The sequence below is a fragment of the Phoenix dactylifera genome, chromosome 3, assembly GCF_051530095.1.
Source record: "Phoenix dactylifera cultivar Ajwa chromosome 3, Ajwa_hap1_PhDact_Kaust_v1.1, whole genome shotgun sequence".
Classification (NCBI taxonomy): Eukaryota; Viridiplantae; Streptophyta; class Magnoliopsida; order Arecales; family Arecaceae; genus Phoenix; species Phoenix dactylifera.
The window spans coordinates 51,085,189-51,102,884 of NC_143192.1; the positions used below are offsets into that span (position 1 = coordinate 51,085,189).

Sequence of the window (17,696 nt, forward strand, 5' to 3'; positions counted from 1 at the left end):
ACCCGTGAAGTGTTACCTTTTAGCATTTCTACCATCATTAATGCCCTCATAACGGACAGTTCAGCCCTCACTTATGTTGATTAACTTAGGTAATTAAAATACCTAACGCAGTCTGGAAATAATCAACAAACAAACCACATGCATCATCATCATTATCATTCAAACTGGTAGGTTCTAACTTGCGGACTCTGGGGCTCTAGCTTGACTCTTGTGGGAGGAAAAAAAAGAGAGGAAAATATATATGTAGATCTTCTATAATTGCCAGATCAGACTGGTTTATATGGCAATATTCTTATCAGAAAACTATATGGCACCAGAAGCCATGATCAAAATAAGTTCCTTCATGCAGTTTCTTGAGGGCTGAAGAAATTGGATTGCCGTATCTGTAGAAATCCTTTCAAAGAGAACGTAAAATGGATTTCATTTGTTCTGTGCTGTGAAGTTCTTTGGATAATCAGAGATGTTTCTGGCTTACATATGCCACCTGTGACAGAATCACGGAGATGCAAACAAGACAGAGCTTTGGTCTGGTACTGCTGTACCAAGGAGTTTGAACAGCCAACACAATATGCTCCCCCGTATGGAAAATGATACCATACTCATCCTAAAACCATAGCTGCATTACACAGGTATCATTATAATTTGCTGTTGCGTGCAAGGAGTACTTGGTTGACAGCTCAATCTTGATGTTGTAATTTCACAGTACTGCGAGTATACAAATGCAATTTGTGACTGCACTCCTAAAGCGTATCCAAGCTGTAGTTGATGATACTTAGAGATACGCCTATTGTTAATTTATAGACCTAGAATATGTGGTCACTTTAAATGCAAGTTCTCAGCAAAGGGATATCCCAACAAAAGACAGATTTCAACCGTTTACATGGAAAAGGATAGGATTCTGTCCTTCCAAAGCCCTCAGTTTGCAGATTATTAAGATCGCATGGATGAGAGATCTCTATAAAATCTTGGCCTCAATTTCCTCCAGAGTGAGCCCCTTTGTTTCTGGTATGACAAAGAATATGAACAGAAGAGCGCCCACTGCAATAACTCCAAAACCAGCAAAGAGGATGCCAGTTCCTACCAAAGCCTGTAACAGTAAAAGGTAAAGCAGGTGACTTCAGCTATACGAGGACTTATGCAACCGCTAGAGTCCATCCGTTTCTCAAGTCAATATCAGTCACAATTAGTTACGACATTAAAATTCCTAAATAGCGCACTACCGGTCACACTAAGAGAGAAAAACATAGCATTACATGTGCAGAGTGGCATCTGTTTTTTTGAGAAAAGTTGGAGAGCAGATAACAGGTGCCTGCATGTAATCCTCTTCTGCAGACAGTCTCGGTAACTACTATGAAATAAGAATGGTATTAAAAAAAGGGACAGCAAGATTAAACAGTAAGGAATCTAGATAACTGCCTTCAGTTGAGATGGCTGCCAATATTAGTCAGATTAGCCAATCACTAACAGCATGATTTTTCTAGCAAACCTTTTGAATATAGCAATTGCTCTGCAGCAAGTGCAATGTCAGAAAAAATGGCATCTATTTGGAAAAGTTTGGATCTAAATCACCACCATTCAGTCAAGATGGGCGCTAAAGATAGTCTGATTAGTCAATCGTCCGCAAAAATGATTTCAAAATCTTTGGTTGGTTGCTCATTGTTACTCTGAGTTTTAGTTCATGAGTAACTATAACAAAAAAGTCACTAAGATTTTTCATCAACTATTTACTGGATGGCCACCATATCAACAAAGTAACTAGGGTTTTTCATGGCGCAAAAACAGACGGTGCTCATTGGAGGGGCAAAACAATAAATTGCATTCAAAAATTGAACAAGTGCAAATGTATTCTTCTAAGGAGTGAACTTTTCATGGTAACCATTCCAAGTATACTGACTTACACAACTAGCGAGAAATGCACAAGCAGTTTTTCAGAAGTTCAAACATAAAATGTGTTATCTAACATGAAGTATATTCAATGATGCTCCCTCCTGAAGTCTTAGCTTAGGTATAGCACACACACGAAAAGTTTCTGATTAGGCACCGAAAACAAAAAATAATTTTATACTTAGACATGGCTTTCTATTTAAATGTTTTTGATCTTCTGTGATATCTCCGGATCAATGCCAGAATTATTCTTCCAAAATAATCATGCCCTTTTTAAATACTTAACATTGACAACAATTCGCTGATGCTCAACAATTTGCTGGGCATGGCTATACGAAGTGATGGAAATCTAACTCTGTAGAAGAATTAGAATGAAACCAAGGGTTAGTGGGCCATCATTGGTTGTCCATTTAATGGAAAGATGAGAGGAGAATCTATATATAACCGATTCTACCAGGTAGACAAATCCGAATGTTCAAACAGGTTGAAATAGAAAAAAATAAAATTAGAATTTTTTGCATGTAAGCCCTCATAAATATGTAAAATTGCATCAATACCCTTGCAAAATATTATTTGCACATATGCCCTTATAAATATTTCTTCTTGCATATCTACCCATTAAGGATATTTCAATCATTTTTAATTTTAAATGCTAATTTCTTGACAGCATTAGATGGTGTGGGCACATATACAAGAAAAAAGAAAAGAAGAGTATACATGCAAAACAAGTATTTTATAAGGATATACATACAAACATCAATTTTAGAAGAGTATTCATGCAAATTTTAATATTTAGGAGGATATGTACACAAAAACCCCCTTCTTAAATGATAAAATTACTCAACCATACATAATATAAGAGAGAGGAAAATCGGTTTTAACAGTATAAGTACCTCCAATGGCGAGAAAGCAAAAGTCACCAGAGCATTTGAAGCAAAGTTCACAAGCACTGCTATACTTAAGGCACGCCCTCTTAGTCGTAAAGGGAAAACCTCCGAAATCAGCAGCCAACCAATTGGACCAAACGACAACTGCAGAATGAATCTTCATAAGAAAGTTGCACTGCTAAAAATTCTTGAAATGCATGGATATAGGCACTAACTTTGGTGCACAAATACCCTCTAATGCAAACAAGAATTTCACAAATTGATGATACTCTGGTCTATGACTAACATCATCTTTTATCAACATTATTAAATGTTTTGCAGCAGAAAAAGTGTCACCTTATTTATATTTTATACTTACACAGACGCATGTTATATGCTCCAAGATACAAGTCTGTCTGATTACATAGAAGCATGCAAAGTTATCGTTTGTTGATACATATTTTTAAATTACTAAATGCACATGTGAATATGCATCAAAGAGTGCACTCACAGCCTCATGGTGCTGTGCATTCTATAATCATTGTATTGAAGTGAAAACTATATATGCTTTTACATTAAATTTGGGATGCGGCAATACGAGGCTGCAAGTGCAGTGACGTGTGTGCATCTAACAAACCTCTATCTAGTTTGACGAAGTGCAGATATCATGTCATAAGCAGCTTTTTTCAGAGGTCCCTTGTACTATATAGAACTTTATAGAAGCTATTTAGTTACCATTACAAAATTCGAAATTATATGGTTCACCTCTGGTTTTCATGGTTCAGCTGCTTATTTCTTTTTATTTTTACTTTTGTAAGTTAAGGGGAAAAAACATATTAAGGCAAACCATTAAATTTGAGCTATGCACAGAGTTTGAAATTTTTGACAGATCAAATGACAAGATAATCAAACATCCATTTCAGGACATAGAAAATAAAAAATTGACTGGAGAACAGTAAAAAAAAAATAGCATGCACTAGTGCAGAAATTATCGCAGCAAAACTATTCCATAAGGGTACTTAAATAACACATAAGATAATATCTAAATTGGATGTTTGATCACCATTTCCGTTCTAGACCTCGAGCTAAGCTTTCCTGACATAGTCATCTAAAACTCTCTTACTTAATACATTTCACATATCTTCCTTCATGTCCTTGCCAAATTCATCTGCACAAATGTAGCCTCCTCATTCCAATGCTTCTATTCATATGAAATAATTTTGTCCAAACAACCTCAAGAGGTCCTAGAAGCATTTCCAAATTATTCAGCCTAATCATAATTTTAGTTAAGAAACTATAATCATTAATGCTGCCATCCTTTTGTATTTTATGTTAATGCGTGCAAAGTAATTGCTTTTGATGCAATTAAACATCAAACATGTTAAGGCCATAGTCAAAAGCATCTCCGTTAAAATTGCAGCAGGCACACACTACTAGGGAGAAATAGTGTCGAAAGCATGACCTTCAAAAGCATATTGATCTAGTTTTTCTGAAACCCAACAATATGTTAAAGAAAAAAATAGAAGTTGAAAAATAGACTTCCCATTAGTGGCACCATGATTATATATCATACATACACCAGGTACTCAAGCATAAAATTTTTCTGCATCTCCTGCCCTAAGATCCAAATAATTTCAGGATTAGACAATTCTTACTTAAACAAACTTGTAATATGATTCGAGATTTGAAAAGTTTTAATGTCTTAAAGACAGAGATAGGGTGTTTCCCATATGAACAGCCATCTGCTAATTTATGTCATCACCAACTGATTAGCTATTATACTGTATTGCTTGTTAATTATTCGACTAACCTAAAGTCAACCTACTCTAAGCATGTGGTTATACATTGAACAAGTCGCCATTTTAGAGATCCACCCAATCATGCAATATGCACCTACGGTGAAGGGTGACTCATCATATTTTGTTCATTTGTCCTGTGTAGTTTATCATGGTTGCTACTGATGCTCTATTTACTCTCCAAGACCATTTACGTCTCTTTTATGCATGCTTATCACTAGCGTCACGATTTCATGTCTCCTTTCTAGTCTAGCCACCTTCGTGCTTCTCAGAGTTCATAACCTCTCTCTAATGGTCATGTGTCCTTAAACATCATCTAATCCCTTGTCTGATTCAACACCTAAGCCATCATGTACCAAGTGGCTCTCCATACTTGGTCTCTCATATGCCCTCCCTAGTCCCCAATTTATCAGAGAATATGTTGCATTAACTAAGACTCGCACTGTCTCATGAAAAATTTTACATGCATGATCCACCTTGCTTTTTAGAGAAGAAGACATGCTAGAAATTTAGTAAAGTAGCCTACCGTGTTGTATCAAGACAATGTCACCACATCTCTTTAAACAATAACAAATTATTAGGTAGTAGAAGTTATTTAAGGTGCATGTCTCAATTACAGCATCAATTTAAAATGCAGTACATAAAAAAGGAATTCAATGAGTTGGAACAGATTTTTTGCTGAGGAATGTGGCCAATTTTATATAAAGGAGAAGAATATCCAAACAGAGCCACAAACAATGAGCCCGCCCATAATGTAAACCATAAGAAACACTTTTCATATTTTCAGGCGACAAAATTGGCAAAAAAATAAATACCTGATAGCAACCAACATATAGCAGCAATGCAATTACAGCCACAAATGGTGAATCATTTAGCAAGGTGTAATATGAGGATAGTAGGAACAAAGAGATTGCCTGCAATATCACAAGGTTACATTGTTAACAACAGATGAAAATAATACAGCCAATGACATCTTATAAAATATAATAGCTTTCCCACATCTTTCTTTAGAGATTTATCCAAGCAAATACAATTTACAAGTGCCTGAGAGCAGTATTAGTACATTACATGTGGCACTAAAGTTCCAGATATCCTTGTTGGCATGTTGGCGCACTGCGCAAACAATTTAAAATGCCAAGTTTTCTTACACAACAGTGACATATGCATCAGGCTATTTGACCGACCCTTATGCTCACTACTTTTAAGTATCCAGCTCTTTCCCTGTTGTGCCACAACTTATTCAAATACAACAAAACATGAAAGCATTGTATATATGTGCGTGCATATATGCATAATAACAATATCTCTAAATTACTGTGCACCTATTGAATTATTCTTGATTTTTCCCTGGGCCAAACGATTCTCCACATTATTCTCAGTAAAGGAATTGCTCAAGTTTTCTATATTTATTTTTTCAATTTACTTGTCAGTTTTACAACTTATTTATGAATAATTCACAGTTAGTTGAAGAAAATTATGAATTATAAATCAATAGTGTTACTTATTCTTGCAGGTGGCGATTTTTTTGTGATTTTTTATTGTTTTCATCTCTCCCATACTTTCTTTCATCTTTAGTTGTCCAAAGCATTTCCCAACTTCTAACAAATTTTCCACATTTTTCGCCAAATTCCAAATCTTTACCCAATTAACCAAATTGTTCATGAATGCCGAACTTGTGACTATGCATATACATGTATTTAGCATGTACATAATCAACTCTAAACAAGATAGTACTCATAGTACTCATATAATTTAAAAATCCATAATAAGTATAGATTAACTCTAAATAAAAAAAGGCACAAATATTAGACTGGTGTACTGTTTCACATGAAACCTAGAAATTACAGAAGCAACGATCACTTGATCAAAGAGCAATCTTTTATACTTTACTGTGATTGCATAATTGTGTATACAACTTACACAGTTTCATCACAGGATGATTTTGATTTTTGAACTCCTATGTTGGTCAAATGTTTGGATAAAAATTGTTTGGATAAGATGGGTGTGGGCTTTGTTGCACATTTCCAAACCATTCTTTTGTTGATATGATGAATTTATATTAACCTGTCACATAATGACATTAATTGGTTATGTACAGAGTTTGATCACAGGATGATTTTGATTTTTGAACATCCATGCCGGTCAAATATTTTGTATAAAAATTGTTTGGATCAAGATTCGCTGTCTCAGTACCGGACCCCATACCGGTGCCATCCTGGCACAGTGTCGGTATGATGCGAAATTTTTTTGGTATATCAATTGTCAGTACGTCATCCGTACCAGATACTAGTACCGAACCGGTATGGTATGGTACGCTCTGTACCGCCCGGTTCGGGCCGGTACAGCATACCATAGTTTGGATGAATGGCCATAGTCTTTGTTGCACATTTCCAAACCAATTTTCTGTTGATATGATGAATTTACATTAACCAATCACATAATGACACTAATTGGTCATAATTTTACTTTCACATGTTTTCTTTTTCAAAAATACATAGAAATGAGAATATGCTTCAATCTGAATCCGTTCCTTATTCTTCAAACATGAACACAGATCCAAGGAGGCCTTCTCAACTTAGACTCTTTACAATTATAATACAGCGCCTCAGAATGAAGTCAAAGCAACTTACTATCCAACTAACACCTCCAATCAGTAAAGGCCTTCTACCAAGTCTGTCTACCGCAACAACAGCAGTCCCAGCCATAACTAGCTACAAACAGGAAAGAATTGTTAGGCCCTACCAAAAAAATAGATCATGTATAAATCAACTGAATTCAGAAGAAAAAAAAAAAAAGCAAAACTTGCAGGGATAATTTCACACGTAACAACCTAAAAAAGAGATTTAATTAGCATAACATAAAGCCACACACATACTATCTGTAACTAGAAGCTTATAATGGCCTTCAGTCTGACCAAAACAGATGAAATTTTAGGTTTTGACTAGATTTAAACTGAGAAGTCATACAGCAAGCTTGGAATGCACAGATAATATGAAGTCATCCACTATAAATAAAGCTGGCTTACAAAGTGAAGCCACCAAATCCCCATGCTAATCTCATTAGAGAGGGTCCAAATGGCCTCCTCATTGTCTCTTCACGTGTCGTAGATAAAGAACTGGGATCCAACAGATGCTGGTCTCCTCCAAAGCCCCTTGATATGACTCAAAAGATACATTTTTATTCATGATAGGATTCTCTTTCTTTTTTTTGGCACATGCAATGCATGTGCTGACAATAACTAGTACATTTGAAGTTCAAGCCAAATATGAGAAGCCACCAGAACAATTGATTGCGTGGCAAACCATATTTAGCAGCTAACTAAAACAATAAATGCATAATTAGCTTTTTTTAGAGATCATGTTTGTCCATGTCAAAATTCAAACTGATGACTTAATTCACAGATATTACAAGTTTCAATGAAAAAATGATGCCAAGTATAAGGAGAAAGCCAGGCCAGGATATGAAAACATGCTCCAGCATAGCATGCATTGCTTTTAAGACTTGCTAGTTAATTTTTGCAATAGAGCTAAACCATATCTACTAACTATTCAAAAACTTGACACCACAATCTACGCATAAGGAGATTGAAGCTAAATAAAAAAACACACTAGGCATCCTAGGCTGTCATTATGGAGTTGCATGAAGGGTCAATGTGCAGTTATATTCAATTTTTTCTTATCTGAGAGGTATCTACCTTCAGTAAACCAAGAAGAATTGAGACGTGAATAGCATCAGATGCTGCAGAAAACCCTGCACTCTGCCAACACAAAATTCATTAGTTTTAATAAATTGTAAGTTTACAAAATGAGAATAAACCCAAGTCATAAATTAGCAATCAGTGAGAATACCTGAAGGATTGTTGCAGCATAGTATAACACACTTGGTTGCCCTGTGACCTGATATGCAAGAAAGCAATGAGCAAGTAGAACATGATCTCAATCCACCCAATGTGTTCTAATATTGGAAATATAGAATTGATAGAAAGATTGTTATCGATTTAAAAAATGTAAGAAACTGTAGAAAACCTGCTGAAAGAAGACCAATCCAGCACCAATTACAAGGGCTTTCAGGCATTTTCCTTGAAAAATCTCACATAATGTTGCTTGTTTTTCTTCATCAGAATATGAAAGTTCACTCAGAATTGCATTGATTTGTTTTGAAGCTGAACCATCAACAGCTTGACCCCTCAGCCGACACAAGCAGAACATGGCAAATTCTTTAGCATCTAACATGTTTCTTTCCCCCTGTATGGCGCACAAAAGCAGCCATCGAGGTGATGGTGGCAACCACCACATTCCAATTCCCATTATTAGACATACTAGGGAACTGGCAGCATAAATATAGCGCCATCCAGCTACCAAACCAACAACGAAACTGCCAGCTACATAACCAAACTGCATAAAAGGACGGAAAGAAAAAATACTCTATAATGCAAAAAATTGAAAATTTTATCTAAAACACAACTCTGGCATCTCTTTACTTACAAGCATTCCGATAACTACAAAGAACTCCTCCAAAGAGATAAGTATGCCTCGAATTTGACTTGGAGCAGTCTCCGCAATATACATTGGAGCAGCATGCATAGCCTATGGAATGGCTGATACTGTTAGTATGTTCATAAAATAATGGATGCAACATTGGAGCAGAATGCAAAGCCTATAGATTGGCTGATGCTGTCAATATGTCTACAAAATAACGGATACATGAACAATATTCCCAAAAAGAACTAAGGAAAAAAATATGTGCTTTAGCTGTTGATTTTGCTAATTTGCATTTTACATTAGTAAATAATAAACAATGCTATTAGTATGCTCACAAAATGATGGATGCATGAACAGTGTTCCAGAAAAGAACTAAAGATCATATCTGCTTCACGTGTAAATACTGAGAATTTGCTATTTCTGTTTACAATGACCTGATACATCATCTGAAGAAATAAATCAACAGAAAAATTTCTGCATGAACAGTGCTTAAAGAGGTACCAAGTTTAGATATTTCTATTTGCTCATCACCAAAAAAAAAGATCAAAATACTAGGGCGCTTAAAATTCCCTGATTAACCTTATAATGGAATACAACTTCCAGTTCTTGAAGCTCCGTGAATCAAACATGAGCATTTTGACTTGAGGAACGAGGCACTGGAGTGACACATTAACAATCATTGATGGGAGAAACAGCTCAAACAAAGCATTACATATAAGCATAATGTCGATCTCCAACATCTCTAACACATCCTATCAAACTCATAAGAGCGAAGAGATTTAGATTTTTTCAAGCATTTATTGAAAGTGCAAGGTTGTACGAGTATCTGCAACAAAGTCTACTTAGTTGGATGGGGCCAAGGAGTGCTTTGACAATATAACATGATATCAATCTCTCTTATTACTTTACAAAAACCTATCGCTAGTAAAATGGATGGCACGAGAATTATGACAACTAGAAGGCGTGGAACAATGAGGATGATGCCCCAACTAAAAAATGTGCAAAAAAGCCAAGCAAGGCATGAGCCATCAGCCATCACATAGTACTCAATGCAAAAGCAAGATTTCACATAAAATGTTACCTTCATAAAAATAACATATGATATCTCCATCCCGATCAACAAAAGTACATACATAGAGCTCTAGTAGGAAGGAAGGGGGAAAATCATGAGTGAGTATCAATTCCCTGAAAATTTGACCGAATGAGCAGGAAGCTGTGTAGCAGTGAGAACCATCCACAAGCACACGCAATGTTTAGCCTGCCATACGTGCAATAAAGGCCAGACGCCAATCGACAACACTAAGCTGGATCTTGAAGGAACTTGTCATCAGTGGGGATAGCTTCAAAAAGACTCATTGAATAATTGGTGGTTTCAGACATGCCTACACCAACTAACACAAAAGAGACACACCAGATGACTTATATTACAAAGGAACGAGTACCCTCGAGAAGAGAGCAAAACTTTTTGAGGTAGAATGCGGTGAAGAGGTCTGTGATTCTTCGTCTACAACTGATATTGAAGATGCCCCAAATGAGTAATGCATCCTATTGTGCTAATTAACATTAAGACAAAAAAATGATGCCATATAAGTAGCACAGATGAACAAGATATTACCATTCTGTTCTTTGTGAACCCAGATGACAAAGTATAAACCCTCGAATTTACTGTGACTTGTGAGTCCTTTTTTAGGGCATAGATTGCATCACAAGAGTAGAGATTATCTATGGGCCTCTTCAAAGAAAATATCATGAAAAGAAGGCATGTTTAATGTCCATCTAGTAAGAAGGCTGGGAGAAGGGAGTAGATCAAGGTTGTTTCCACTGTAAACCCATATTTTGTCAAAGAAAAGATCCTGACAGTGGGGAATTATTGCAAGAATTAATTAAACACAAGCCACTGCAGTAAAAGCAGCAATGCATCAGGACCGAGACACAAGCACGCAGGGTGTGGCAATAGGACTATAGTCCAAGGAGGAAGGAAAAATCACTAGGAGTGATGCATCAGAGGTAAAATCATGAGAATTGAAGGCCATTTGGTGCAAAACGAAGTTCAAGAAATGCCACCATATGGCAAATATAAACTTAAAGAAGAGATTAGTTGTCAAAAGACACAACGAAAATGTCATTACAGAAACAAAATAACAAGCACCCAAAAAAAAATCAGCACCGAACAGGTCAAGAAAAACAATAAGTTATACTCTAAATCAAAGAAGAAGAAAAGGAGATTGACGAAATGGGGTAAACAAAATACAGTAGAATAAAACCAATACTATTAATCTTGGGGAAAAAACCCTGTCCCGGCAAGTCTTTTAATGCCAGCTTAAAATTTCCAATAAACCTAAACTATGAAGACTTCTATTGTAGACCTTATATATACAGAAAAGACATCTTACAAATATAAAACTCTAATTAATACTGGATGAGGCAAAATTACACAAGAATTGGACTAAATTTGTCCGAAGGCCATACCTAAAGCCTCTAGCCACTTGTTGACCTGTGTTTTGTAATTTAGCCCCAGAGTTTTAACTAGATCTCTCTACAGTATGTCATATATATCTAATGTCTATGTGTCAAGTTATGCCTTCCTGAGACTTGCTTGTACATTTTTATCATATAAATCAAACATCTTTCATAGCATCAGATAGAACCTTTGCATGAAGGAAATCAAATAACTAAGGCAATCCAACAATTAGTTAGTAGCTTGGATTAATATCCATGAATGTCTACTTCATAAAAGGAGAAAAAGGCAAATATATTAACAGCTAAAGGATGATTGGCTCAGTTACCAGTCCGATTCCTATCCCATAGACAAAGCGTCCAACCACCATAACAGGGTAACTAGGAGCCAATGCTGTTATTAGAGCTCCAACAAGATATAGAACAGAAGAGAGAATTAATTCCCTTCGTCTTCCTTCAATTAAATTTAACATTTCATCAGATTCCATTATACTGTAATATTGGCAATAAAGTATCAAACGCATATGATGAGGTAACAAACCTAAAAAATCAGCTATATTAAATGCCAAAATAGAACCAATCAAGGCACCATAGAGAGAACCACTGACCTGCAATTTTCACAACAAAAGAACAATTACACGATGAAATTTTTTTTAAAAAAAATTAACTAAAACTACAACAGTCTTATGGAAATGTAATATAATGTGTTGCAACTCACCACAAGCCCAATTTCCAATGACGATAAATTGTACCATGTTGTCCCGCTTAATGCTGATGACTGCGGAAAAAATTTCTTAGCATACCAGGATTTTGGAAACAAAACCAAATAATAAGACTTGAGATTTCGCAAATAGAGCTATAGACTAGATCTTCCACTCCTCTTCAATTAACAGGAAGTTCCATATTAGCTTGGAAGGTTTTACAGTCTCACATTGGTTATTTTCCGATTGTTTCTGTAAATGTGACTGATGTAGCTCTCAACATCATTGTGCAAAAGAAAAGCAAAGAAAAAGAAAAAGAAGAAAGATTTGAAGTTATGACTTTGTATATAATTTGCTGAAAAGTCTGTTCATCCTGCCAATTTTCAGTAAAAGCTGTTATCCTTAGAATAAAAAAAAGCAAAATCATATGGTAATTTAGTTGTCTGCAGTGAATTTGGGACAGATGCTCATTTGACAAGATCCATTATTCAATTGAGTACAATAATAAATGATTAAATGTGTATTACAAAAAATAGCATTTTGGTCACTTTAACCATATTTTATCATCTCAATGTAAATGGAGAAATCCAATCATAAAATGATTATTTGTTCTCAGCAAACTTAGGACAAATGCACTTTGAACAAGGACCAAGTGCAATCCTGTACACCTGAAAAGTGATATATTAACTGCTAGTTTAGCTAGATATAAACTGCTAGAGATATTGACTACAAAATTCTAGTAACCTTCGTACATTCTGTAATATGGAATGATGATACAACATGCATGAGATACCCAGTAATAAGCTTCTCATTCTAGTACTACCTGCATAAGACCAGAGAATAACCCAAACACACAATCTTTGACTTTCTATTACATTTTAGTTGAACTTAAAAAATAAAAAAAAAACAAATGTCAAGGACATAGCATACCTCCAGAGAAATTGTAGCACTGGAGGTAGCGCCAATGTCATAGCCATAAAGCAGTGCTCCTAATGCTGGGAATAAAAACCTAAAGTTTAAGCAGTTACTTATAAAATCATAAAGAGATATTTTAAGAATGGAATGCTAAACTTTTAAATTAATCAACAAATTGATGATTTGGTCCTAAGTTTATTACTCCTAGCAAGAAAAGAAAATACAATTTATTGATATTTTCAAAACTATAACCCACCACTTTATCATATGATAGTGAGAAATGACATTTTACTCTTAAAACTATGGACCAGCATACATCAGACTTTCTTGATAAAACTTTGGTGCAAATCAAGATTTAGTGGGACTTTAAAGAACAAGAGAAAAATATGAATGACTTTAATTACAATTACTAAGCATTACCCTTATCTGCAGGAGTAGATAAAAAGAAGCAAATCTTCTGTGAGAAGAAAGGAATATAAGCACACAGAACAACTAAATTCCAAAAAGTTTTAATCCTTCATTGAGGAAAATGAAAAAAAAATAAAGAAATCTTTCATTGAGATAACTAAAACTACAGGACCCTCAAGAGCCCTTCCAAGAGGCCCCTCAAGTTCCCGAACCTCGCCCTCGCCAAGGCCATCGCCGCGGAGTGGGAGTACCAGGTTCGCGTCGTCTCTGCTCCTTTGTTCTTTTGCCTTGCTTTTCTGAATTCTACGTTTCCGTTTTTCTTTTGTTCATTGGACCTCGTAAGATTGTTCAAAATGCCTTCTTTTTGGTCAATTTTGGTTTAAGTTAATTTAATTAATTAATTTATTTTTACTCAGAGAAGAATGATGACTAATTTTATTGGTACCTCGATATTTGTATTAAATGGGGGGAGGTGGCACTAATTTTGAGGTCTGAATATAGAGAACTTATTAAAGCTTAACTGATGCACGCATTTATGTGGTGATACATGGCTATAAGATATGGCATGATTTGTCATCATAAGATACAGGCCTTGTAGTTCCCTTTCATTCTATTATATATCACTATCACGAAACTATATTGCTACACCAAATCAGAGACCATCTTCCCGGAAAACTGAGAATGTGGAACAAGTTGAATAAAACTTTGCTTGTGTTTTAAAGGAGACACTTAATTTGATCCAAGGATAATTCTAGGAAGTGCTAGAACAGCCGAGGGGATTGAAATTCAAAGGCAGCCTCAAATAGTTTGTACAAGGTTTAAAAGTTATAATTCTTTTATTGTTATACACGAATCAAAGAAAGCAATTTTGGTATCAGGCACTATATTGATACCTGATTGGTATGGTGTAGTGACACTTGCACAAAGGCATACCAGTTCGGTGTGGATACAATATTTTTGGATTGTTTTATTGTTTTTCCAAATTTTTTATTTTTAAGGATTATTTTAAAGTTTATGAATGTTTAAAAGAACTGTGGTGTACTTTTAAATTATCCAATTAAGCCTCAGTTACTGTTCAAAGTATCCAATTAAAGTTCTTTGGATGTTCAAAGTACTTGATAAATTTCTTATTAACAAATTTAGTAGGTCAAAGACAATACTTAGAATGTAATTTTAATAAAATTAGAAATAGAGATGAAGGTAGAGTGAAAATTGAGAATCATGAAGCTACTAAAAGTGATCATTTTTGGTATTAGGATTGATTATTCATAAGAAAAGGGAGATTGAAGAGAATGTTATCCATTGAATTAAAGCAATATGGATAAAATGATGACGTGCAACTAGAATATTATATAATCATAGAATACCCGCCAAGTTGAAAGAATAATTTCATAGAACAGCAATACGACCAGCTACGCTTTATAGTATAGAATGTTGGTAGTTAGAAAACAATATATGCACAAAATGAGGCTGAAATAAGAATGCTGAAATGGATGTGTGGTAATACTAGAAAACATAAAATACGAAATGAAGACACTTGTAAAAAGAAAAAGGTAGCACCAGTCAAGGACAAATTGAGAGAAAGATGACTGAAATGGTTTTGACATATACAACATAAACCCAGGAATACACTAGTATGAAGGAGTTATTTGATATATTAGAAGAAAAAAGTGGTATAGGTAGACCAAAAATCATATGGAATGAAGTAGTAAGGAAAGACTTGATATCTTTACATCTTTTAGAAAGTGTGGTCCTAAATAGAGTGGAAAGGAGGAAAAGATTCATGTAGCCAACCGCAACTAGTTTGGGATTAAGGCTTATTTGTGATAAGCTCAAAATTTGAAATTTGAACATTTCAAAATTTGAAATTTGAACAGCACTAGCAGCAATTAGAAATTCTAAGAAACATTTTATGGTATTATGTCCCAGTACTATTCAAAACATAGTTGTAGATAGATGGTATCAGAAGCTTCTAAGAAAAACCCAAACAAGTAATACTATTTTCTCTTAGACTATGTGATCAAGCATGCTAACAAAAACACCAAGAAGATCATTAAAATTTAAAAGTTCCAAGCTCTTCCTTAGACATTGCCTTAAAAGAGTCATATAGTACTAGCCCGTGACGTCTCCTTCAAGAGTAAATGAAAATAAAAATTAAACTTGGTATGACTTGTTTTATATGTCATCAGGCTCTTTGATCATTCTCAATAACATTTTCAAGCTACATCTGTTAAATCTCAAAGAATTGCAATAGAATTAGCAAAAATAGTACCATTAGAGCTTTAACCATGTGAAAGCACAAAATGCATAGAAACTAAAGCTTTCAAAATAACAAGTTGTCAGATAACCAATGGTGAGACATCTCCAGTAATTTGGAACATTACAGTCCCGCAATATAAATTTATTAATTTGGAACATTCAATTCGTTAGGGCATATCATGCATTTTAGATCATTATGATTTATGATTGTCTGGAGTCTTCGAACAATTGCTACTCAAATTGCATATGTAGGCAAGAAGAAGAAAGGAAACAAAGGAAAAGAATGAAAGAAGAAGAAAAGGAAAGAGAAAAAGGAAGGAAAGAAGAAGACAAGAAAAGAAAGGAAGGAAGGGAAGAAGAAGGAAAAAAGAAAGAAAGAAATGAAGGAAAGAAGAAGAAAAGGAAGAGCGAAAGGAAGGAAAGAAGAAGAGGAAAGAAAGGAAGGAAGGGAAGAAGAAGAAAAGGCATAGAAGAGAAGAAAGGAAGAAAAGAAAGAAATGAAGAAAAAAAAAAGGAAAGGAAAAGAAAGAAAGGAAGGATGAGAGAAGAGAAAGAAAGGAAGGAAAGAAGCGTAAAGGGAGAGAAAGAAGATGGAAGGGAAAAAGGGATAAGAACAAGCATTACATTCAATCATCTCACCATTATCAAGAATACACCAAACCATCTAATTTTCCACTTCCACTTCATTGAGACAGTGTTCCTTCTTTATGCTAAGCAGAAATTGGTGGTCAAAGTAGTACTTAAGAACTATAGCAGCAGTAAGAGCTCCAAAGAATTAAAACTTGTGCTTCCGTATGCAAGAATAACGAAATAAGAGCAAACATTGATTATTTTTCAATTTAGTCTTTATTTTTTCTTGAGAAGAGTTCGCTTAAGTCAAAGTAACAGACACATCCCTGCTGCTAAACTACTCAGAAATCAAATCAAGAACTAAGTAAAAGAAACATGCTTTGAACCGCCGTAAGCCAAACCATAATCGCAAATGGTTAGGTATACTCACGGAAGAATCGCCGCATTGGCAGAATAGCTCTCATGAAAACCAACACTATTGATCAAAGGCTCTCTTGGATTGTCTATTTCACTCCCTTTTGCCTAATCCATCAAAAAACGAGGAAGAAAGTGAAAAAATAAATAAATAAATAGAAAACAACTTTAGGAAACCCAAAGCAAACATATCCTAAAATCAAACCCCAAGAAAGTAAAAAAGACCCTACAATCGAAGCCGATAAAAAGAGAATTCAAGAAAATCAAGAAAGCAAAAGAGAACTCCTACTTCTTTCTGATGAACCCTAGACAGCTCCGCATCGGAGGCCGCCGACGCCATTTCCTGGGCTAAAATGGGAGAGAAAGAAATAACTTTTAGCACTCAAAGATCGATTAAGAACGGAAGAGGAGAAGGTGGAGGATTCGACTCACGGCAGGAGAGAAGAGCTTCGATTTCTTCTGAATGGAGATAGGCTTACGATTAGGGTTTTGGGCGGGGTTTAAATAGTCGGCAGAGACGGCGGAGGGCGGAAAATTTGGAAGGGAAGCGAGCATGGACGCAATCGACGGTCGGTCCTCCGGAAAGTTTCGAAGGGAAGCGGGCATGAGCGCGCTCGCTGGTCGGACCCCTCTGTTTAAATCGTCTCTGTTCAAGAATCAAGATACGCGGCCCCTGATGCGTCGCCTGAAGCGAATATATGTGCTTTATTCGTGGAATTGGGGAAAAATCGGGGGGGCGCGCAGCGTTACCTATCTCTTTGAACGAATCTAACGTGCCACCGTGTAATGATTCTGGGCCGCGGTATCGACTGCGTTTTTTGAAGGCTCTAGGATCGACGGGTCTGAAGCACACGCAAGAAAAACGCCTCTTGTATGTGGCAGAAAGAGTAGCCACGTCGGATGGGTTATCGTTACTGTCATTTCGTCGGGTCCCGTGAGAGATTG

The 17,696-nt window shown here is 35.6% G+C and overlaps 1 protein-coding gene across 5 annotated transcripts; it reads right to left on the bottom strand.

Annotated features, from left to right (window-relative positions):
• Window positions 1–602: 602 nt before the first annotated feature.
• Window positions 603–17,361, bottom strand: LOC103708066 (D-xylose-proton symporter-like 2). 5 transcript variants are annotated; one of them, XM_026804581.3, is made up of 15 exons: window positions 17,184–17,361; window positions 17,041–17,099; window positions 16,768–16,859; window positions 13,116–13,180; window positions 12,203–12,262; window positions 12,026–12,092; window positions 11,814–11,938; window positions 9,031–9,132; window positions 8,572–8,940; window positions 8,395–8,442; window positions 8,241–8,303; window positions 7,177–7,257; window positions 5,362–5,460; window positions 2,778–2,915; window positions 603–1,087 (listed from the first exon to the last, which is right to left on the bottom strand). In XM_026804581.3, the coding sequence occupies exons 3-15, from the start codon at window positions 16,799–16,801 to the stop codon at window positions 956–958; spliced, it is 1,383 nt and encodes a 460-aa protein (XP_026660382.3). In that variant the 5' UTR covers window positions 16,802–16,859; window positions 17,041–17,099; window positions 17,184–17,361; the 3' UTR covers window positions 603–955. The 5 variants fall into 5 exon arrangements, with proteins under 5 accessions (XP_026660382.3, XP_017698186.3, XP_088575082.1 ...); XM_017842697.4 differs by having other exon boundaries at window positions 13,116–13,194; window positions 17,184–17,324; XM_088718956.1 differs by having other exon boundaries at window positions 11,814–12,092.
• Between the last annotated feature and the right edge of the window lie 335 nt (window positions 17,362–17,696).